The 24,922-nt window shown below is 38.6% G+C and overlaps 1 protein-coding gene across 1 annotated transcript in view; it reads left to right on the plus strand.

Annotated features, from left to right (window-relative positions):
- myo6b (myosin VIb) overlaps nt 1–24,922 on the plus strand; it is a 52,091-nt gene that overhangs the window by 13,451 nt on the left and 13,718 nt on the right. Inside the window, exons 9-27 of the mRNA XM_079458811.1 lie at nt 44–208; nt 1,499–1,579; nt 4,465–4,645; nt 6,079–6,223; nt 8,904–9,061; nt 10,715–10,806; nt 11,054–11,126; nt 12,565–12,692; nt 13,602–13,697; nt 13,881–14,051; nt 15,074–15,112; nt 15,461–15,554; nt 16,743–16,873; nt 17,517–17,594; nt 18,011–18,140; nt 18,248–18,338; nt 18,593–18,743; nt 21,291–21,499; nt 24,146–24,224. Of these exons, the coding sequence (XP_079314937.1) occupies nt 44–208; nt 1,499–1,579; nt 4,465–4,645; nt 6,079–6,223; nt 8,904–9,061; nt 10,715–10,806; nt 11,054–11,126; nt 12,565–12,692; nt 13,602–13,697; nt 13,881–14,051; nt 15,074–15,112; nt 15,461–15,554; nt 16,743–16,873; nt 17,517–17,594; nt 18,011–18,140; nt 18,248–18,338; nt 18,593–18,743; nt 21,291–21,499; nt 24,146–24,224 (2,292 nt within the window). The remainder of the gene's footprint in view (nt 1–43; nt 209–1,498; nt 1,580–4,464; nt 4,646–6,078; nt 6,224–8,903; nt 9,062–10,714; nt 10,807–11,053; nt 11,127–12,564; nt 12,693–13,601; nt 13,698–13,880; nt 14,052–15,073; nt 15,113–15,460; nt 15,555–16,742; nt 16,874–17,516; nt 17,595–18,010; nt 18,141–18,247; nt 18,339–18,592; nt 18,744–21,290; nt 21,500–24,145; nt 24,225–24,922) is intronic.

A 24,922-nucleotide genomic window follows, 5' to 3' on the forward strand; every position in this document is an offset into this window, starting at 1 on the left:
CACATAGTCGGTTACCCCTATGATTGTGTTCATTGTCTTTTAGAATGCTGTGGTTGGCGGTTTCGTCTCACACTATCTGTTGGAGAAGTCTCGGATCTGTATGCAGGGTTCAGATGAGCGAAACTACCATATCTTTTACAGACTGTGTGCAGGAGCATCAGAGGATATCAAGAACATACTTCATCTCAGCTCTCCCGACAACTTCCGGGTCAGTTTCCTGTGTATTCTGGGTCATCAAATCCAGCATACCAAAAGTTTAAAACAGCCATTTGTTAGAGCAGCAAATTGTCCATGTCTTTCTGAAAACTCAGATGTCCGAATTCGGTGTCTTTCAGGAAATGGAAAACACTGTACTTTTTAAATGATGAAATACTTTTAAATACTTTTTGTTGGTTGGCTATTTGCAAAGCCCAATGACAAACATGAGGGCTATTAAGTAAATGATTGGAGTAAAACTATGGCGATACTGGTTCCAGAAGGGCAAAAGCAAAATAATATTTTGTAAGTCTAGACACTGTTGAGCAGGGAATAATAGGGCTCTCCTGAAACTCCTGAGACTGTCTGTTTTGTTCTTCAGTCTGACAACCGTGACCGTTTTGCATAGCAAACAGACCGTATGAGGGTCATTTTACATCTGTCACTTCCATCTGAAAATGATCTAAAATGAAACTTCATAAAACCTACTGTTATAATTACTCATTTAAGCTAATGGGAATTAGTAAAATAACTGATCACCTTATATCATCTTATATTTTTAGGATATAAGATGATGTTATACAAAATGCCATTATATATATATTTATATAAACTAATGTATGAATAAACATAACAGATATTTGTGTTCTTCATAAAGTGGAGAAAAACATTAGTAATGCTTATTCTGGTTCGTTCTAAAATATATTTAGTTTATGTCAGATTTAAAAGCCAGCTATATAGCTACATATTTTATGCTTGAGAGACTTGAATATAAAATATTCCAGTTATACAAATTATACTTAAATTGGATTTTATATCAAATATAATTTGAAGGTACACTGTAAAGAAACAACCTATGTTACACAGCTTCATTCAATTTTTAAGTTAAATCAAATAATCTTTATAAATCAGTTCTATTTATCTATTAATTTATCATTTAATTATTATTTAAAAAATTGAAGGCAACGGAAATGGGGTTTTCTTTTTATAGTGTACATAGCTGTTTGCTATCTAAAAGTGAATGACAGCCACTGCAATGACTCATCTGTCAAATGTCAGCTTTCTATGAAATCTAATGTAATAATAAACTGTATTACCGTCATATCACTGTATTTGCATCTGGCGGGACTTTGGTATTTTTGGTTAGATAATTCAAAGTTTTCCGTTTAAATAGGCAGTAGAACATGAAAATGTGGATGAACCACTAGATGGCATATTTGCTTAACAGTGATTATTTGTCTTTTTTTGCAGCATTTGCTCTCCTTTATTAACTTCCCTTATTGTGTGTTTGCGTTTCACGCAGTATTTGAACCGCGGCTGCACCCGATACTTTGGAAACAAGGACTCAGATAAACAGATCATGCAAAACAGGAAAAGTCCTGAGGTACGTAGAATCATTTCTGTGTTTCCGTGTCACAAAAAATCAGTTTCCTCCTTCCAGTGTGCTGATTCACATTTGCGGCTAACTCAAAGTAAAGCGTTAATGATGTATTTCCACGTCACATATTATATACATGAACAAATCCTCACTGTTTCTCATGTTGCATAAGGAAACCAGAGCATACATTGACCACATTCAGAATTTTGGAAGTTGCCATTATCAATTTGGCCAGATAGAATTAGTTACCCTTGGAAATTAGTTTGTGGCTTTGATGAATTATGTAAAGTGCAAAAATCCGGCATTGTTGTGATGTGCTGATGCACAACCAGCCCTAGAGACAGAGCCCAGCAATTGATGTTATTGTTATCAAGAGCCATTATTATAAATCATCATTGTGTTAAATCCCTCTGGAGGTGATGAGATATTCATTAGCTGCTGTTTCTGCCATTGCAGTTGTTCATTTTCTCAACACCTTCTGTTTAGCAACATCTTCACATTAAGATGTGAGATTAGTTTCTTACCCCAAATTCGCAGATGGTACTTTTCTTTTTTTTTACATCCTTGGGCGCATGAATCTGATAATAGCTTTGGCCTTTTATTAGGATATTTGAAATGAATATTCTTAAATCAACAGAGATTTGTCTTTACTTGAGCTCTGTTCCAAAACCAAATGCACTTTGCTGCATTCTTAAAATTTTGTGCATCACACTGTGTCCTAACCAGACACGATGCAACGTCGCATCACATTAGAAAAAGTATATTTTCCATTATTTAGAGTAATTGTCCTAACCAGCTGCGACATGTCTGATTTTGTGGCATTTGTTTGTGAGTATCTGGCACAATGTGCTAAGTTTAAAAGTTGTTAACCTAACAACACTGAATATTTAGCACTCACAAATATTACATTTTTTACTTAATAGTAATACAACTATTTAGACATTTTTATTTCAAATAGTTTATAAAAATAGTTTTGGTAACACTTTACACTCAGGTTGTATTTGTAAATGCAAATGTTAGTTAATATCAATACTATTACAGTATTCATGTTAGTTTATGATGCATTAACCAAGGATTACAGTCACAACTTTTAATTTAAACATGTATTAGTAAATGCTGAAATGAACATTAATTGAGATGAATACATGCTGAAGAAGTATTGTTCATTGATAGTTCATGTTAACCAATGCATTATCTATCATTAAATAATACAACCTGTAAACTTTTACCATAGTTTCTTGTCTGTTACCTTGGATGTGTTTTTAGGGAGTATTGTATTGTATTGTTGTGAGTCTTTCCCATTATCCATATCAATAGGGTTTGGAACAGAGTGTGAGTTCTTCTAACATCTAGTGTTCTCTTTTTGCATTTTGTTTTCTAATCAAATGTTGTGTCTCTTCGCCCTCCATCTTTTTATAATTCAGGACCAGAAGGTGATGTTTTATCAGTCTGACAACTTTCCAAATGCTTTTCATGGCTTATGTTCTTTTTTAGTTTCTATGCATGACATTGAGCTTGAGGGCGTGCATGGGTCTGTGAGCTTATACTGTATGCGTGGTGCTTTCTTTGTCGGATAAGTGACTTTGGAAAGGGGGCTAGTGTTTATATGGCTATTAAGCTCCAGCATTGGTCAGAGTGTTGCAAAGTGCTGAGTCTTTGGAGACAACCGGTACATGAGTGACTTATGAAACTATGATATTACGTTTACGCTTATTCCACTTGGACCAGAGATCTGTGTAACCGGGAAACACAAACAGAAGAATTTGTGATAATACACTTATTTTATTTTTTATATCATAAAAACAGAGGCTGTTAAGTTCAGAAAAGGACAACATTACATCATAAAATTACCTAAAAAGTGTTCTTAAGCCATACGATACAGTAGCTTTGTGTGAGGAACAGATACATTTCAAGCTTCAGAGAGTCATGAAAGGAAAACATTTCCTTCTATCGTTGCTCTCTAATCTTATGCACGTGTGCGTTTCAAATTTTGTGCATCAAAATGTGTCCTAACCAGACACGATGCAACGTCGCAGGACATTGTTTAAGTTTTTGTCCTAACCAGCTGCGAACCGTTGGCTAAACGTCTGATGCATAAGGCACACTTTCTGGAAACACTTCTGCAGGTCGTGTTGCTATAAAAATGATCACGATTAACGACTAAATGCATAATTCTTTAAAGTATGCAGAGTTCATGGCACATACGTATTATTCTGACACAAACATTTCCACGCCTCTAAACATGACTCGGCACAAAACGTAATGTGATTGGGTGCTTTACCTGTCAGTCATATGGTCTCTTGGGCGGGCCTCGGCCAAAGAAAGCGCCGAAAGGTTTGGCTACGCAAGACTGAGAGTATGTTTACATGATCAAAAAACGGAAAAGTGTTTTCTCTTGCACGTTTCACGTACACACGATAGCGTTATCAAAACTGTTATCAAAAATCTGCATTTACAGTTTGCGTTTTCAGTCCCCAAAATTTCGTTTTCTATGTAAATGAATAGCCAAAACGCATTAAAAGTTTTCAGTTTTTAGTTAAAGAGGTCGCGTGTAAATGGCCTTAAAGTTTGAATATGCCGATGTGCAGATGCGATTTTAATGTAAAAGTAAAGGTTTTCACCAAATGATGACTTGTGGGATATGTATAGGTTGACAGAAAAACAACCAAAACCTGTTCTATCCCCTATCATAATGATGTGCTCGCACACTCTGACCCTCAGGTGTGGTTAGTTATATTTCTTTTCTTTAGTCAGAGATCTGGATCTGTATACATCCTCCAGTATACAGATCGAACCTCTGGGGTGACAGCTGTGGTGTTTGCGGTGTGTGAGAAGTGTGCAGATGTTGTTGATGGTGCAACCGTGTGTGCTTAAGATCCGTGTGTCTGTAGCATGCGAAGACGGGTGCTATGACGGACCCTTTACTGGACGACCTGGGAGACTTTAACAGGATGGTGGCAGCCATGAAAAGAATCGGCCTGGATGACACAGAGAAGCTCAATCTTTTCAAAGTGGTGGCTGGAGTCCTTCATCTCGGCAATATCGACTTTGAGGAGACAGGCAGCACCTCTGGTATCCATTTTTATAACCGTTTTACACTTTTTACCCTATGAAGTATGAAATGCCTAATTAGAGATCCTGGCCGAGTCATTTTGTTTCCTTATTGAAAGCGAAAAGGCTCTGTGTAGTGAAAAAATCGAACGTTTGACATTTTAATATGTGGAGTGGGATTTTGGATCGTTGAGATTTTACTGGGGGTGGGGCTATCTTGCATAAAGTGGCAGAAATAGAAACCAAACAGAATGTTTTGTCTTGCATCAATTGCTGTGCAGTCACAACTGTTTAGGACCGAAACTCAAGAGACAGGATTTATCGCTTGATGCTTTATTATGTCACGCTTGGTTTGGACACGATATACTTATAAATACTTAAACAATTAGAACAATCGTCGAGAGACGTCATCCAATATATGCTAGACACATTCTGCTTGAAGTGAAGAACACTGGCAACCAAACAACATTGGTCCTCATTGACTACTTGCATTGACACAAAACAACAGAGACATTTCTCAAAATATCTTCTGCTGAGTTTTACATAAGAAAGAGTATCATTTAGGTTTTGAAGGACATGAGGGTGAATAAATGATGACAGTTTTATTTTAGCGTGAACTATCCCTTTAATACATAATTTACAACATCTGAATTAAACATGTAAGGACTGTAGCGTCTGACTGAAATAATGCGAAAATGATGAAAACTATTCATCATCACTATTACTATTATATACCTCTTAGAGGTTTGTTTAAAGTATTAAAATCATTTCCGTAGCGCAACTTGTGACATGGACAGAATATCCTAGAGTCTTACTCCTCTGCAACCACATAGCTGTCAACACTCTTGCAAGCAATTTTGTCTTTAAAATCTCAGGGAGTGAATTTTCGTGGATGTGTGAAGTGTTTTATTATTTTAAAGCTCATGCCCATGTGATGATGCTCATTAAACCGTCACACAACATAACACGTGCATACAACATACACCCCTCCAACTCGGAAGATCTCATCAGAGGGGTTTGGGCCTCTTTCTACTTTTGCCAGACGTTTTTTTTTCCTTCAAATCAGGATTGGTTTTCCTTTTCTGATGAAAGTATAACACCTTCTATCGTGCTGGCCTGCTCCATTTCGCCGCTCACAATGAGACCGCTATCCTGAGGTGCATTTCAGCCGGAAAACATGGAGCGTAATGTTATAGAGGTCTTACAGGAGGCCTGAAGACTATTATGTACAAACACATTTTTGAAAGGGTCTTAGATCCGATAGGAGATTGAAGGAGCGCGATTGGTCGAAACGTTTTTAGCTCGTATACAACATTGAGTTGAGCGAGTGCCCGGGGACCTGTTGTAATGTTTACAAATGTGTGTATTTTGTGCTTTGGTGCAAAATAACATATACGTTTGATGAAAAAAATACATACTGGTTATTAAATGCGTATATTTTCTTTTGGTGCCAGGTGGCTGCATTTTGAAGAAGCAGTCTAGTCAGACCCTGGAATATTGTGCCGAGCTGTTGGGCCTGGATCAAGACGATCTGAGAGTCAGCCTCACCACCAGGGTCATGCTCACCACTGCAGGGGGCGCCAAAGGAACAGTCATCAAGTGAGTGGTCAACCCTTTTCTGTTTAGTTTGTCTCTTTAGGTCCTTTTAATGAGGATGATCAATCTTGTCGCCGAAAGCTTGTTAGGATCCCTCGAGATTCCTGCTCTATGTCATTCACTCCCTCACATCTCAATGTGCCTGTCTTGCGAAATGTCTTAGTATTACATTTCATCATCCCATCTGCATTCGCGCAACAGTTATGAAACGTTCGTTCAGCTGCACCCAGGCGAGAGAAAAAGACGAAAATAGCTAATCGCAGTTTTTCCAGTAGAGATATGGTCAGTATAATCAAATGTGGCGTTGAATAAATTGGCTAAGCAGGCGTAATAGTGTACTCGCCATTGAAAGTCATCGTTTAAACCTGCATTTCAACCAGGGGTTCTCGACCTTTTTGACTCCAAGGCCCCCACTTTATTCAACAATATTCAAAGGCTCCCCTCCCGCTCACAAAAACTCAATCAAATGTTTCAAAGCTTGATATTTGCTGGAAACGTGTTTTTCAATATAAAAATGGACAAACAATAAGAAACATCTCGGTTTTAGTTGGTTAAAACTCATTTTGTCAAATGTTTTATTATTAGTTATCTAAGGCCCCCTTGGATGTCAGATGGGGACCCCTGTTGAGAAACACCGATTTAAACGGATGTATATTGCTTTATTGATTACGGAAGGGCAAGCGTTTGCAGATTCTTGCCGGTCCCCTTGGAGGACGTGGTTTCTGGGAAATCTCACGGTCTGTGTGCGGCGAGCTGTAAGACTCGAGTTTGCATTGCAACTTCGTCAAACAGAGTCACACTTCTTCTATTTCCCCTCACGTAAAGCCTACAGTCCAATTACCGCAGTCGCGCTGTGCTTTAAACTAGTCGGAATTGAAAAAACTGGATTGCCTCGATTGAATCAGACGCCTTGTTCCGCGTCGGGCCAGGTGGGCTTTTATATTTTGGGCCGTCTGAACGATAGGGCAGTGCTCTGTGGATTCATATTTAACTGAGCACAGATGCTGGGCTGGGAGTGTTTGCGCTGTATGAATAATTGATGTTTGTCTGTGGGAGTGGCCTGGGGTCTTTTAGGTGTGATGAGAATCAAGTCGCACGAGGTTTCGGTGCCCTCTTCATTTTACTGCGAACAGATGCGAGCCCACGCGCACATGCAATATGCATTTTATGGAAAATCATGGGTACTAAATTCAAGTAAGGCTATGGTGACCCTTGCAATTCACGCTGTCAAACACCAGAGAGGGCAGCAGCTTGCGCTTGACAGAGTTTAATTTCAGAGCGCTGTTGTGATATAAGAAAAATTCTGTTAAATGCGACAGAGAGGGGATGACATTGAGAAAGAGTTGCAGAGGGAGCGCACGCGGGCGGCGTGCGTGTGACAGAGGGGATTCGCTAATGACATAAAAGCAAGTTAATGAAAAGCGATCTCGAGATGCTAGAGATTATTGTAAGCCAGGTCCAGCTTTTATTAACTGCGCAGGCAATAAGAGTCACACAACAGGTATTCCCACAGCGGGATGTTGCTGTCGAGAGGCGAGCGACAAAGCATTATCATTCAGCTCTGGAGTCTTATACGCTCGGTGGTATCCTTACATCTCTGGAGGATCATGAGTAGCCACTGCGTCTTGTGATTATGACCATGTGTCTGCGCTGCTGCGCTTTAATAGGATTCTTTTATAGAGATTTATTTGTGTTTGTATTCCAGCGTCACTGGGATTTCAAAGGCTGTTTTTGGATTGCGTATGCGCATTTATCAAAGCACCCGGTACAAACCAAGTTTGAATTTATCCGCTCCCTTTGCTGTTTAGAGTTTAATTACGTAATTCATCTTAAAGAGCCCCATTGAGTCTTTTCATTTTTATACGTTGCATAAACAACAAAGCTGAAAAGGGGAAATAAAAGTTAAACATTTTGCCTTGAAAGAGTGCTGTGGGCCTGGTTTATTTATTTTGTACAGGTTTATGCACATTATGAAATGTACTCTTTGGAATAGTGGGCTCCTAGTGCTTTTGGTAATTGTCAATTCTGAAAATAAAGAAACCTAGTGAAAAGAGCACGAAATCCGTTTCAGCACCATTCGGAAGATTGTCCAAATTTGCTTTTGTCCAAATAAATACAGGCAAAAATCTAATTATCCTCTTGCGGATGTATTTTTACCAAACAATTTCACAGCTGCCAAAACGTTAGGCGGTAAAGAGCTTAATTATGTTTGTTTGCCCTTTGAATAACTGTAGAAGCACATTATTGTCAGGTCAAATAAAGTCAGGGGAAATTTTTCAGCAGCCTTGAGCGTCTTGAATCATAATGAAATTGAGAGTAAAAAATGACATGTTGACTGGAAATTATTTTCAGCATCCTGTTTTTTTAGACATTTGCTTGGGGTGGTAAAACACTATCTGTTTTAGAAGGGCAGCGTTACACAGTGTCTAGACCGGATGCGAAACGACAAAGACATTAGAATGCATTATAATTAAAACATTTTGTCCACACTGGATGTGGCGCGACACGACAAACCCATTAAGAACAAGCAGGTAGTCATGTTGCGCTTGTCGCGCTTGTTGCGTATGGTGAAGACACGGTGTTAGATGGAGTTAAAGAGAAATGACATGTATTGATGAGGTGGCATTAGCAGAAGCCCTGGCCCAGATTTTCACTTCTCCTGCCCCACTTTGCTCCTCTCCAGGGTCCCTCTGAAGGTGGAACAGGCCAACAATGCCCGCGATGCCCTCGCCAAAGCCGTTTACAGCAGGCTCTTTGATCATGTGGTCAAACGGGTCAACCAGTGCTTCCCCTTTGATACGTCCTCCAACTTCATCGGCGTGCTGGACATCGCTGGCTTTGGTGAGGCTATGTGTCAGATAAAACTTACATGGATATGTCAACTAGTTATTACTCATACTGTGTGCGCGAGATGATATAGTATTTTATAGGGTGGGGCGAATATCTGAGACCACTTGTAACCATGCATCTAATTGCGTTAAAAGTCGAAAATTACCTTGAATTTCAATACGTCCTGCTTTTCATGCAAGCTTGAGGGGAAATCCATTTAGATTCTGATGGTCGTGGTTATCCCAGCATGATTTGACAATTTACCAAAGAACATCTTTTGTGCTTGAATGGAAGAAAACAAAATTTGCCTTCGTATTTTGCATGTAGTTACCGTAACACATTGTTATTAACTTGCTCGATGAAAAGTTATAACTTAAAGCAGAATGTTTGTTTTTTCATTGTGGTCTTAGATTTGACCTTTTTCGGAGATGTTCATCTGGCATAAATGTAAAGACATCATTTGGGTTGAAAAGAAGTTCTTTTACTACTGAAAATAATTGGTTTGCTAGTTTTTATTTGTAAATGTACGAATGTGCAGTGCTAGGAGACAATGATAGTCTGAGAAAACCTCTTTTGGGGTGTCACAATATACAGTATGTAATGCATGTCACATCGTTGATAATAGTTGTTATTAACTTGTAAATGAACTATATTAATACCTCACATATTTACATTTACATTGTGTTTAACAGACATAGTGCAGACAATAATATTACAAAATTCTAATATAAAAAGAATAATCATTTATAATTGATGGTAATATTGTTATTGTAAATATTTTGGCCACAATAATTGTAGTGAGCTTTATAGTGAAAATCTGATATTGTGTATATGCGGTCTATTATTTCTTAGTGCTGATCTTTCATGCTGAATTTTCATGTTTGGTGCGGAAAGACATCTGCTGCCTCCCAATTCGCCTACTTTATACTATGCCCTTAAAATATGTACTGTTATTGTTATGGAAAAGCATATGCACACTCTCGGACATACTAACGCGAAACTGAAGTGGCCGTTGTTGCCTAGACGACACTGTGATCCTAAACTGTCACGAACATCAAAATTCAGCTCTTCCTTGCATTTAAGTATTTATTCATTTATTATTTTGCATGTAATCTTTACTGTATACTTACATTTATTCATCTATTCATGAAGCGAAGCATCTTTGATTCCATGCAGTGTAGCGTCACTAAACTCCGCCCCCTCTCGCGGCGAGTTGTGAGTAATATCAGCCGTTAAGTGTCCATGGACTCACACTTCGAACTTTTACAGGAAACAGTAGACCATCCGGGTACTCATTTGAAATACTCATTTCAGCATACAATGATTTGGGACATACTAATTCTATTTTCGAATACTATTTTGGGCGGATAGTATGCGAATTGGAACGCAGCATGAATTTCTAACAGCCAACACATTGCACGTCACACATGCTATCTGTCAACAAGCCTGATCTTTACCTGGAATAGTGTGTTAATGCTAAAAGCAAGATAAAAATAGCACAGGATACGACTCATTGACTTTATGATAATTGATTGAACTCCGTATCTATCGGCTTGTCCATATAATGAAATAAATGTCTTGTATACGAGGATACTGACTCTCACTAACATTGTCTCTGTAATAGTGGACATAATTCATAAACTGCTTCTTTATTTTTCTCTTTAGAGTATTTCGAGCACAACAGCTTCGAGCAGTTCTGCATCAACTATTGTAATGAAAAGCTGCAGCAGTTTTTTAATGAACGCATACTGAAAGAGGTGAGTCATCAGTGCTATTGGGTTTTTCATTGTATTGATCAGCGACTCCTCACTATACCGCTCTATAAACCAACACTTCAACACCGCCACTCGATCTGCATTTGTCTTTCAGCGCCAGCTAAAAAACTCAGATTTAACGATTACAATTTCACTCCTTTTGAGACCTTCCTATTGCAGAATATTAAGTTAAGCATTTTCCACTTTCAGCAGAACAGCTGCACACTTACCTTGTGTTTTTCCTCCCCAGGAGCAAGAGCTGTATCAGAAGGAAGGCCTGGGAGTAAATGAAGTTCATTATGTTGATAATCAGGACTGCATAGGTCAGTGTCCCTTTGGCTACGAATATTAATGACCTTCCTCTGTTCCATTCATTACGGCGTGCACTGTGGCCCTAGACATCTTTTTAAATATAATGAAGTCGTCTGCAGATAGAAAGTTTTCTTCGAGCTTACTGAAACGTTTGTGGCACTGAATGCGCAAACGTTCTTGTAATTTTACTGGAGTTTGTCGTTGAAACCTTTTATGTCAGAAAGCTGTCGAGGGACAACTACAAAGCTGTCTGCGACACCGAAACGCACCAATAACACAAATCTTGGTGACATTTAAAATGTTTTTATATAATGGTTTTGTGATATGCTTAGGAATTCATCGCATATATAACATTTGGCCAGAAAAGCTCTGTCGCATTGTGTTCGCCAAAGCAAACCTTTTTGGAAATGATTTTGTAAATCTGTTGTTTAATCGCATTTTTTATGCATTAATCACGCTAAATGAATGCATTAAATAGACAGCTGTATTTTTTACTCTCTGGACAATACATACCTTGAATAAATATTCAAGCAGAAATGCATGCTGGGTGCCAGAGATAAGAGAGGAATGAATCGTGGGAGGGACAGCTCTCACACTCCCGGACCCTCTGGAGAGTGATTGGGAGATAAGATGAAGGCGGCACTGTTTTAGTTTTTTTTATACGGTCTCAAACAGCGCAGGCTGACCCTAATAGCCCCCCTCAGAAAGTGTAAATGAATTCAATCTTAGGGAACACAGTGAAATCTCAACCCGGTCCACTGAGATCGGAGCACACTTTGTGCTAAGGTATCAGACCTTTCATCTTTTTAGCCCGCTTGTATTTTAATCCATTATGGCTTAACGAAGATCTTCCATGTACTGCCTTGTTAAACCAACCATAGCTCCAGCCGAACAGCTCGGTCGTGTTATGCAGATGCAGATGGCCTAACATGCCATCACACCTTTAATACAGAGTGTGCGGTGCAGAAGTTAGCACGCCACACCTGCGTCGCAGATGTCAAAGATATTCCGAAGGGAAAGACTCGGTTTAGCGCTTTTCGTTTGGCAGCTCTGTTTTTTCCTCATTCTCTCAGCAGTGAGGCAACACATGTTCTTGCGACTTCCAGGCGGACACACAGGTCTATTCCTTGTGTATCTTCTCATCAGTCACCTCACATTTATACCCTGGTGTCTGCTCATGCAAAAACATGACCGTGCCTGTGTCCGCACCTTTCTCATCCGCGCACGTCTCGGATGAATTATGCATACGACAGATGCCTTCGTGCTGATTATCTGAAAGGACGTTTCACATTTGTCCATTAAACTCGTTGAGTTCTGCCTTACTTTGGATAATACCTTCGTTGCATGGATTGAATATGCTAATCAAGCATTCGCCTGCGCTTGCTTTCATTTTATGAAAAGTTTCTGTAATCAGTGCCAAAGCTTCAGGTGAATCGGGTTGTTTTGCAGATCTGGTGGAAGCAAAGTTGGTGGGTATCCTGGACATACTGGATGAGGAGAATCGGCTTCCCCAGGCCAGCGATCAACACTTTGCAGGGGCAATTCACAGCAAGCACAAAGATCATTTCCGTCTCTCTGTAAGCCACTGTTTGGTTTTCTCTGCACTGCAAAAAAATGTCTTGGTATTTTTGTCTTTGTGTACAAATATTTTAAAATATATTAAATCAAGACATTCATCATTTATTTAACAAGGACAGTTACCCAAGATATTAACACATAAAAATCATATTAAATAAACATGAAGTACTTAAAGGGTAGATAGTTGCCTGAAAATGAAGACTCGGTTCTGTTATCATTTTCTCACACTTGCTATTTCAATCCTGTAGAACACAAAATAATATATTTAGATTTAATATATGCTGGTATCCGGACAATTGCAGTACCCATTCACTTCAATTTTATGGACACAAAACATTGTATGCAGGTCAATGGGTACCAGCATTGTTCGGTTACAAACATTCTTCAAAATATATATTTTGTGTTCTGCAGAAAGAAAGTCATACAGGTTTGAATTGACAAGGCTGAATAAATGATGACAGAATGTTTATTTTTGGGTGAATTATTACTTTAATAAGGTGTTAAACTTTATTTAAGTTTGTCCCGCCCCATTGACAGATATTTTAACTAGTTTTGACCATAAACTCACTTTTTTTTCTGAAAACTAAAATGAATATCTTAGGTCATTAAGAAATTCATTTTTACAGCAAAATAACTGGTGTTTGTATGTACTGTACACACAAAAGAAAGCAAAAAAAAGACGACATATGTTGTTCCAAACCGGTATGAGTTTTGAACAACATTAGTATGATATCGGTTGACATTAATATAAAATGTTTGTTTGTTTGTGCGGCCTTTTTATTGAAATGTTTTAAAAAGTATATCAATATGAAAACCCTATTTTGACAGATATATATTATGGCAGTAATATAACTACAACTACAAGATAGATCGTGCTGAGTTTATTTCTGTGTTGGCTGCTTTTTCAGGTTCCCAGGAAGTCAAAGCTTACAATCCACAGGAATCTGAGAGACGACGAAGGTTTCATTATAAGACATTTTGCTGGTGCAGTGTGCTATGAAACTGTAAGGCTCCCGTTTACTCAGAACATATTTTTTCATGACAGTGTTTAACATGTTTTGCTTAATCAGTGCCTGACAGTGACATTTTATTTTTTTCTGAATAGTGTGTGTATGTATGTGGTCAACTTTGTGTTTATGACTGTGCTCTGTGGGTTCTCTGTGTGTGTTTATGATGTGTGTGAGCAGACCCAGTTTGTGGAGAAGAATAATGACGCCCTCCACATGTCTTTGGAGTACCTGGTGTGCGAGTCCAAGGACAAGTTTATCCGCAATCTCTTTGAGAACAACTCCAATTCCAAGGACTCAAAGCAGAAGGCCGGCAAACTCAGCTTTATCAGTGTGGGAAATAAATTCAAGGTGAAGCTGTCCTTCAGCATTGAAGTTGCATTCAGCTAATGGCTGGGAAACACACTTTGTCATAGGAGTTAACAAGCATGAAGTTCTGACAATATTTTTTCTAAGCTCCAAGGCTTCGAAATATATCGACCTGGGGGGCTTAATCTTGCAACCGTAGATTGACCTTCCTGAAAAGTTTGGTTTCACCCACACTGACACACCTGCCTGTATTTTTCAAGTGAACTCTTAACACTATGATTAGCTGGTTCAGGTGGGTTTCTGGAGGGTTGAATTTGAGTACTGCAGGAAGGCGAATCTATACAAGATTGAGCACTCCTGATACAGACTTCAGATTTTCCTCGAATTTGGAAGTTCCACAAAGCTTTATCTTGGGACCCCTGCAGTTTTTGTTTCTTGGGTTTTTAAAGCTCATTCCTGGTGATTTAATTCCTTTCCTTCTAACTTTTGCTCTTCTCTCCATCCTCCTCTCTTAGACTTCCTCCTGTTTCTTCAACCTTTTCCTGAGAAAAGCAGTAATGTTCGGTGGCTGAGATAGATGTAGAAAGAATGAAAAACTGAAGCGTTTGTAGGGTAAGCCTGGCTGAAAGATTCAGTGCCAGCACCACAGGGTTACTTGCAGTGTGTCAACCTGTCACCTCATAAACCAATTAGAGTTATTAGTGTGCTCTCACCCTTCTCCACTGACCTTCTTCCCCCACCTGCCTGGTCTATTGCTATGTCTTTGTGTGAAACCACCTGGCACATTTTCACATTTCTCCACAGTAGCTTTTCTGTTGCCATTAGAGAGCTCTCTGGAAACATAACCACATCATTAATTAATCTGATGTTCGGGTAATCTGGTGTTAATGGTCATGACATATTGAATGCGTACTTTCATAGTCAAATCAATCACATTGCATGTCTGTAAATGCTTGTCAAAATCTGCAGTACTGTTTGCATGAAAACTATACAGCCGTGTGTATAGAATTGCAGTTGATTTTTAGTGAAAGTTACTCACATTTTCATCCATTGAACCTTTATAGACTCAACTGAACCTTCTGTTGGAAAAGCTTCGAGGCACAGTAAGTAATATTACATTTATATATATTAGGTTGTTTCCACGGATTTAGGAAATTTTGCATTGTTAGTAATTTTGCAAGAACACAAAATAAAGACTGTAAATAGAAATTTATTTCAGATTTCTTTATGTACATTTTTGGTGATCATAGCAGCAACACAAACAAAGTTGTTGTGCAAGATCAACAATTATGCCACAGAAATTTTACTCACGACTGTATGTCGTTATGTGATTAACATAATTTTTTCCAAAGTCAGGTGCTAAACCAAAGCAATACTGTAGTTTTGTGTTTCTAATTGGTAATGATGATCAATGTTGCTTTAATAAAGTTGCATGTGTATGTTTTTTAAAGGGCTCCAGTTTCATTCGTTGTGTGAAGCCCAATCTGAAGATGGTGAGCCACCAGTTTGAAGGAGCTCAGATCTTGTCTCAGCTCCAGTGCTCAGGTATGTACTGTATATGTATGAGTATACAGTAAATGCATTTTTTCCCAGTTCTTCTTGCTGCACTACCGGTAATGCTTGAAATATTCCAATTTAAGAAAACCTATTAGAAATACCTACCGTTCATCAGTCGCAAGTTCGCTTTTAAAACAAATACGGAAGGTTCATATGGAGCGGCCATATTAACTGTGAGCTCCAGTGATTTTTCATTATCTTTTAGAGGTGTCATTACCACATGAGAGTTTTGAAGGTTGAGGTGGTTTTATGGGCTATTTGCAAAAGTTTTCTAAATAAACTTTCAGTCGCTACAGTAAGTCGGCGAGAAACAAGCTTGTGGTACGCAAGAGGTTGTGCTGTCAAGAGGGCTGATCGATTAGTTCTAGCTCTGTAGAAGAGTTTGGAGCTGTGTCGACTATTTGTGGATCACTTGAATACAGTTCATGACATTTGCACGCTGGCATATGGTGACTCGTTTACAACAGTTGTTAACCCTAGACAACAGTTGTTTACAGTCATTTACCACTACTTTTCTGAATAAAAATAAAAACGGATTGTATATATTTAGCTTGTATACACAAATGTTTTTCATCTCTAGATCTGTTGATAGTGAGAATTTACATTTCCATATACTCTGTGATGGAAATGGCCGAGATTCACTAGAGGGAGTCTAGTTGGGAACATATTTTATATATTTGAATCACAAATGCAGAAAATGCAACTATATTTAAATATATGGAAATCCTGTACATTTTGAGGTGCTACTCTGTTCCCCTTTCAGACTCCACATTTCTCCATTTCCAGCCCTACATATACTAATGCTATACTTTATAAGTTTAGGCTCACTTACTTTTTTCAAGGTTTTTGAATTATAGTCATCAAAACTTTGAAATAACACAAATGTGAACTTTTTGAATTATATTGTGACTAAAGAATACATCTATATAAAAAATGACATAAAATCCCAAAAGTTAATTGTATAAATATAATAAAGCTTTAATGATTTTATAGAAAAACTGTTTTTCATTTTCATTTTCACAACCGTTTGCTTAAAATTGGCAACAAAGAACCTTGTGAGGTCTTACCTTGAAACGTACAGACAAAAGTGAGACCTGATGTCTAGACTTTAATACTGCAAATCCTGTTTGTGTATCTTCACTGGATTGGTTATCTCTTCCTTTTCTCTGCTTTAAGGCATGGTATCAGTGCTGGACCTGATGCAGGGTGGTTTCCCCTCCAGAGCTTCGTTCCACGAGCTCTACAACATGTACAAGCAGTACATGCCCAGCAAACTTACAAGGCTTGACCCTCGACTCTTTTGCAAAGTAAACCAATTTGTTTTTGTTTGTCATTACGTCTAAAATAGTTTCCTCTCATTGCTTCCATTCTGATTATTATTCAGTTGATGTCTGCACGATTGTATAGTACGCTGGACCGTGGCTTGCCCGGTTGTATTTAGAAAAAACGAAAAAGCACGCGCAGAGTAATCCTTCATCGATATCTGTGATAAATGGTAGCGATACATTTGGAAGTCAAATTGCATTTCAATGATATCCTGGCGATTAAACATTAAGTATTTACTTCATCGTAGAATGGTACAATTAAACTCAGCAATAATATATGAGTGGGCTGCCGTTCATCATGTTGATGCCTGTTATGTACAATGTCATTTAAAGGTGCACTTAGTAATTCCGGCCCGTATTAAAACGTTTTCAACAAAGAAATGATGTATAGCACTTTTGACGTGTTTAAAATCATACACACGACACCAAGACCACAGTTACATTGGTAGCCTAATAAAAGCTTGTTTTACACAGAGCGTCTTGTTCCATTCTCACACAATACATAAAAGGCATAATTTACTGACAATTGTTTGATATCTTTTGTTTTATATTGCTTCAAAACCCGAGTGCACCTGTATAAGAAAGTATATGTTCTGCCGTCTGAATGTATTCTCTACTCCGACAGGCTCTGTTCAAAGCACTCGGCCTCAACGAAAACGATTACAAGTTTGGATTGACCAGGGTTTTCTTCCGTCCCGGAAAGGTGAAGATTTCTTATGATTTAATAATAAAAATGCACAGTCAATTTTATTTTATTACAACGTTTTATTTTAATTTCATATAATACATTTTAGTGCTGCCAAATCGATAATTGCGATAATATATAAATGTATATTATAATGTATATTTATGTGGTGTTTATATTAATGTGTACGGTATACGAATGTACAAATATACTGTACATGTGCACGTATAATATACAATATGCTATATTACAATCGATAAATCGATTCGACAGCACTTATTTATTTATATAATAGAGTATTCCATAAATGATTATAAATATAATTTCTCATGAAGTCGAATAGTTAAGACCTCTTTCCCATTTCATTAAGCCGAAACAAATGGGATACCTCGCAAACAAAAACACGGCCACGTAAACCTTTGCTTGTGTTTCAGTTCGCAGAGTTTGACCAGATCATGAAGTCTGATCCGGAGCACCTGGCTGAGCTTGTAAAACGGGTCAATAAGTGGCTGGTGTGCAGCCGTTGGAAAAAGGTCCAGTGGTGCACGCTGTCCGTCATTAAATGTATGTGTCCCTAGCAGCTGGAATCGTCCTGCAGCGCCTGTAGCTTTGCATTGTTACTTTGTGTAGCTGTTGGATAAGTAAGCTTCTTTCTGGTTCTCATGACACAGTGGGGAACAAACTGCAGTACAGAGCCAGCGCCTGTATCAAGATTCAGAAGACGGTTCGCATGTGGTTGTGCAAAAGAAGACACAGACCTCGGTATGTATAAAGACCAACATGCGCTGGAAAGTTGCTACATTGGTTGGCAGGCACAGTAAGGATCATGAACTGTATTACGAAGTGAAAATTATTTTATTCCAACTACTATCTAGCACATTATTGTGTCTTAACTTAGTGCTTTTGTCACCTTTTTTAAAGAGTCTTGTTGCTTTTATGTCAATGACTTATGTGGTGTCTCAGCATTGCTTGCAGTTTGACAAAGTTTTTGATGATTCTGTTTTTGTTCGTGACAGCATCGATGGTCTGGTGAAAGTGAAAAACTTGAAGAAGAGGATGGAGAAGTTCAACGAAGCTGTGAATGGACTTAAGGAGAGCAAACAGGAAATGACCAAGCAGGTTGAGGAACTCGCTGCCTCCACAGATGCCCTCATGGCCAAGATCAAGGTGAGGTTTGGACTGGAATATTGCCCCAGATCAACCAAACCCCATTTCATCTCCTCCAGCTTACAAAGCACATTGATGTTATGTGGTGCAGCTCTTTTCAAAGCCTTGAGTTGTATCAGGTGGCCATACATAATTCAGCAGGTGTGTCTTTTTTCCATGTCCTGATGAAGGCGGTCTAAATTGTCTGTCAACCTTCAGTGTTTCTCTTTTTGGGAAAAGGTAGAATGTTTAAATACAAATTGTTGTTTTGCAGTGAGCAAACCTCTGTCGGTTTTTATGGTGGGTATCCATAATTGATTCTGTATATCAATGTTAAAATTATGTTTTGGCTAATTTAGTCATTTTTTTGTTATTTGAAAAAAAGGCACACATTTTTAACTCCATTTACACGTGTTAGTGATCATATTCACTGATTCTTCAAATCAGTGGCAGTTTTCACAAATAATATGTTTATTGAACCTCATGTTGTTCCAAACCCGTTTGGCTTTGGAACACAAAAGGAAAATGTGTTTTGCAAGATGTTTTAGTGACATACATTGCATCTTCTTGACATACAAAAAAGTGCAAGTAAATGGAGAATGAGGTCATCATCAGTCCCTCATATTCTGCATTTCTGTTTTAGTAAATATGAAATAAAGTCATACTAATCTGATTTGAAATAACATGAGGATTAAGTAAATGATGACACATTTTTCATTTTTGGGTAAACTGTTTTACTCAACACAGTTCCTGCATTTCTTAACACAAAACTTTAAAGAGATTGATCACCTAAACTTTAACCCTCATGTACACAGATCTTTATACCTATCTTTGTTCTGTTAAACACAAAAGGAGATATTTTAAATAATGTGAGAAACCAAACCGTTCTGGGGCACCATTGACTACCATAGTAGTTTATTTTCCTATGAAAGTCAATGTGCCGAAGAACTGTTCGGTTACATACATTCTTAAATATATCTTCTTCTTGCTCAGTGGAACAATAAATTGTATCCAATTTTGAAACAACTTGAGGTTGAATAAATGATGACAGAATTTTCATTTTTGGGTGAACCATACCATTAAGACATGGTTTATATGCAGTGTAGGATTCATCTGATACCAATAATTAATTTTATGAGTCATTAGTTTGTAAATTTGACCACAGTTTAGTGATTATATCTTATACTTATCTTTTTTTAACCATGGAAGATGCTACAATACAAGGATATGTTGTCTTGACATTTTTTGCAGTCTTTTATCTAATGACATTCAATTCTGCAAGCTCACAAATGTGATCATTGATCATTGACCCCTTGAAACTCTCAGGAAACGCCCAGGTTTGGTGTAATGGACAAATCCATTCAATTCTTAACAAATCCACAACTCAAGCAAAGTAAATAAACACAAACCTTCGACAATCTGACTATCAGATTTCTGTCCAAGAGGCTTATGCCGCATGCCATCAATACGATTTTCGAGGCTTTGTCGCATTCATTGTCAATTTCCTTCCTTCCTCGCAACTTTCATCCGCCGCTGATTGAGTGCAGCATATGCATTGTTGTATTCTCTACGTGGAGCTCGACCTCATCTGTCAGACTGGCAGGGCATTATTGACAGCGGGCTCGAGAGGCATTGCCTTCTCTGATAGATAGCTGGCACCAGAGTCGAGACTTTTCCACCTGGACACTTCGTTCTTCCCTCTAAATGAGATGTGCTGTGCACTCCTGCACCTGTGATGGGTCTCTTTGTTATCAGCATAGCACTTTTTCATTAGCATCTGATTTTTGATTGGCAATGTCTCCTATTACCTTACCATCTGGACTGCAGATTACAGCCGCCTCTCCGGCAAATAACGTAGATTGTTTCAATGGCTGTCATTCACCGTACTAGCGCTTACTCATCTAGCGTTGGGGGGAGATAGACCTTGTCATTGAGCCCCCCCCCCCCCGCGGTACAGTTGTTCACGAGGCACGTACCCCTACACGCTGCTCTGGTGCTCTGCCAGATGGCATGGAATCCACATCCAGGTTTAATGAATATCTGCAGGATATTAATACAACAGAGGGACATGTAGTCTGCGAGTTGATATGAAACCGTTGAAACTCATATGAAACTTTTTTTGTTTTATGAAACCCCGGTGACCCTTTTTCAATTATCCAGGACGGAAGGTCTTTTGAAGATGCGGTGTCATTTCTGTGCTCTTACTGTTTTCAAACACTCCCCTCGTCTGCCATTGCGTGGTCAAACATGTATTCCCATTCTGAATTCATGTGATTCGTTCAGCCAGTTTTGATAGGGCTGTTCATAGCATTGTTTTGTGTCCATCCAATAGAAGTGAATGGGTACCGCCGTTTCCAACATTCTTCAAAATATCTTCTTTTGTGTTCAGCAGAAGAAGGTAGGTTATGCAGGTTTGAAATGACAAGAGGGTGACTAAACCATGAAAGAAATTTCATTTTTGGGTGAACTATCCCGAAGCAAAAACAATCGAATTCACTTTATTAATAAAGTGTAAAACACTGCATGCCACATTTTCATTGTCTGCATTTTTCTCTCTGCGTCCCCCAGTCCACGACGATGAGCCGCAAGGAGATCGAGCAGGAGTATGAGGGCCTGGTGAAGCGCTCGGAGCAGCTCCTCTCCTCCATGCAGAAGAAGAAGCAGGAGCAGGAGGAGACCGAGAGACTCAAGCGCATCCAGGAGGAGATGGAGAAGGAGAGGATGAGACACGATGAGGAAGAACAGTTACGTCAGCAGGAGGAGCAGGATCGCCGCATGTGAGTCACGTCGTGAATTTTCCAAAAGATGAACCGTACGTTAGGTCAGCATCCCGACGCGTTTGAAGGAAGAACAAGAGCAGAGAAGAAGGTGTGGGAGGGGATTGGCAGAATCATTAATACAACACTAGAGGGTTCGGCTTGACCTCTTCTCTCTTATGTATTCTCCCGAGCCTGCTGTCATGGAGAGCATCTGTCATCATTTCACGAATCAGGCCACGTTGATATTTCTGTGTTTATATTCTTGTCAAAGAATATATAGTTCTGCGCTAGCAAGCACCGAAACAGAAAGTTTCAAATCACGCTCGCTTTAAGTTTGATGAAGAGCCTTTGTGCGAGGATTAAGATCAGTTTAAAGTTGTTATAGCGATGGAGGTCTGAAGACATGAAGCTGTCTGGGAGGAAAGGGTTATCTGATGTAAACAGGAATGAGCAGTGACTGGAAGTCTGCACATGTTGCAGAGGCAATATTAATTTTATATTGTAATAACAATAATTTAATAATATTACAATAATATAGTGCCAAGACAACAATTCTGAATCCCATGGACATTGCTAGATCAAGAAGTTCATTAGCAGAGCCTCATTTTCTCAGTTATTGCTTTCATCAAGTTAGAAAATCTACATTTTGTGCAAAAGTAAAGACAAGTCGTCTTTGATCGAACAGTATTTTTACATTATGTAAATTTCGAATTTCAGTGCGCTTTTGCGTTGTTTGTCTTTGTTGTTTTACTTTTACAAGTTAAATATCGAATAAACATCATTAAAGGAACAGTTCACCCAAAGATGAAAATTCTGTCATCATTTACTTACCCTTAAATTGTTCCAAATCTGTATACATTTCTTTATTCTGTTAACAAATAAAGGAAGATATATAGAAACATTTCAGTAACCAAACAGATCTCATCCCCAATTGACTCCTATAGTATTTGTTCTGATTTATTTGCATAGTAGGGAAAATAAAGACATTTGAAGAGGTTTGGAACAACCTGAGGGTGAGTAAATGATGACAGAAATTTCTATATTTACCTAAGCCCTGAACCGAATATACTATAAACATTGAACATTATTTAATATTTATAGTATATTTAAACATTTTCCACAACATATTAACAGTTGAGACTACAATCTCTGTTTAAAACATTCAATTGCAGTTTTTTTTGCCCTAAAGTCAAATGGCGTCAAACTCACATTTTATTGAATTTGTACCAAAAGATCTACAATAATTTAATACTTTAAGCTTACTGTTTTGAAACCGATTTTTATATACTTGCTCAAAAACTCATTTTGTTTATTTTGAACAAAAGAAGGTTACAGCCTTAAAGTGAACATTTTAATTCAGTCATCATTTGCCCTCTTGTCATTTCAAGCTTGTATGATTTAATTTCTTCTGCAGAACACAAAAGAAGATATTTTGAAGAATGTTGGTAACTGGCGTCCATTGACTTAGATTAGTTTTGTGTCCAATAGAGACAATAGAGGTGAATGTGCTGTTCGGTTAACAACTTTATTCAAAATATCGTCTTTTGTGTTCTGCAGAAGAAAGAAAGTTATACTGGTTTGATATGACAATAGGCTGAGGAAATGACGAGTTGAACTATCACTTTTATCCAGTACCTCATAGATGATGTATTTTTGAAGGCTAACCTGGAAGTAAGCGCTGCGCGGGTTCCCTCGACCGAAATCCTATTTACGACTGAAGCCTAAATACAGTCGGCAGAAGTAAAATGCTAACACGATGCTATAAACAGACTACACTGAAGGTCGCTTGACATTACCACCACCAAGCCTCCGACAACTCTTTCAAACTTTATTAAAAATGTGTTCCCTGGTAAATAGATTCTCCATGAATGAATCTGCATCTTCGTTTTAAGAGATTTGTGCCCATTTTGCAGTATTTGTGAGCTTTATATGCACGATGACGTCTAATGTCCCGGCCAAAGGAAGTAGTCGCTTTTAGCGACTTGTTAGCAACCGCCGTTTTTAAGACACAATAAAACTTCAGAAATCACAAGCGGCTTATAATTGTTTTATAAAGGTTTTGTTTAACACAGACCTTATTTCGGGTGGTCTTTATATTACCAAAAACCCATTAAAAAAACCCATAGACTTTGGAGCGATGGAACCGGGTGTCCTCGCTTCTTAGTTTTGCATACAAAAATACGTCATCTCCTCTGCTCCCCATTCAATTTGGTTTCAAACGTTATAAATATAAATGTATATTTTCAAAGCCTAGAAATACTAATCGATTTCACTTTAAATAACTCCAATAGTCATACGGGAGTTATCTCAATCAGGAGTTCGGGCATACAGAATGTGCACAACTGAAATATTTTAGGCAGGGTCTTCACAAACGTTCCAGCACGTCTTGTTTACAATTTGTTTTAGGGTATGATAATGTAAACGCTTTTTAACAATGCTCGCCAACAATGCCATGAGCGCCGTATTCAATTTTCACCGGCTGTCGAATTAATTTACGTGAACAACGAACAATAGATGCAGTCCCCGTTTCTGTTTTTGACCGTGGTGAATCCACCTGTGGGTGCGTTTTCAGGTCCGTTTCTGTGGGTCATTGATCATGAGGAATAATTCCCTGCATGCCCCGCTAAATCATTAATAGTCCACCCTCGATCTCTATCCCATCAGGAAATCCGAGATGGAGCAGAAGAGAAAACAGGAGGAGGAGGAGAGAAAGAAAAGAGAAGAGGAAGAGCGAGTCATGCAGGTGTGTGTGTGTGTGTGTATACACGCTCCCTCTGTGTATTGATCCTTTTCCTCCGCCGACTCCTTCGGCAAACCAAATGCCCACTCCGTCTCATGCTGGCATGTTTAGAGCTGGCCGAGACTGGCTGTACTGCAGGCATAATCATGCGCTGTATTGAGCTGCCACAGTGCTCTGTGGGTTTATTCATCAGTACCTGCTCGCCTCCTGGGGCTGGATTATGCTGTGCCTGCTGAGTGAAAGTCTCACGTCCCCTTCTCCCCCGATGGTGTCTGTGTTCGGGGGCTTGGCGGACTTCCCCTGTGCTGTTCCTTCTAGATGAATCGCCCTGCAGTGACGCTTTGTGCCTGTGTTACCTGAAAGCTGTTGCATTCTCCCGCTTATGTGAAACTAACTCCCCTGAGCCCGTTCTGTTCTACTCGATTTGCTCTGTTTCATTCTATTCTGTATGTTCGTGTTTGTTCTGTTGTCGTTTAGTTTGTCTATTAGGTGTATTGTGATCCATTCTGCTTTTTTTTCTATTCTGTTGTGCTGTTTTGATCAGTTCTCTTTTGTTCTGTTTGTTATGCCTTTTCTCTGATTTTGTTATTTTTCGTTCTTTTCTGTTTTATTGTTTTCTACTCTTTCTGTTTTCATTGCATTAGTCTATATATAATATACACTTTATCAATACTTTTACTGTACTTTCCCTAATCTGTTCC

The sequence above is a fragment of the Barbatula barbatula genome, assembly GCF_947034865.1.
Source record: "Barbatula barbatula genome assembly, chromosome: 6".
Taxonomy (NCBI): Eukaryota; Metazoa; Chordata; class Actinopteri; order Cypriniformes; family Nemacheilidae; genus Barbatula; species Barbatula barbatula.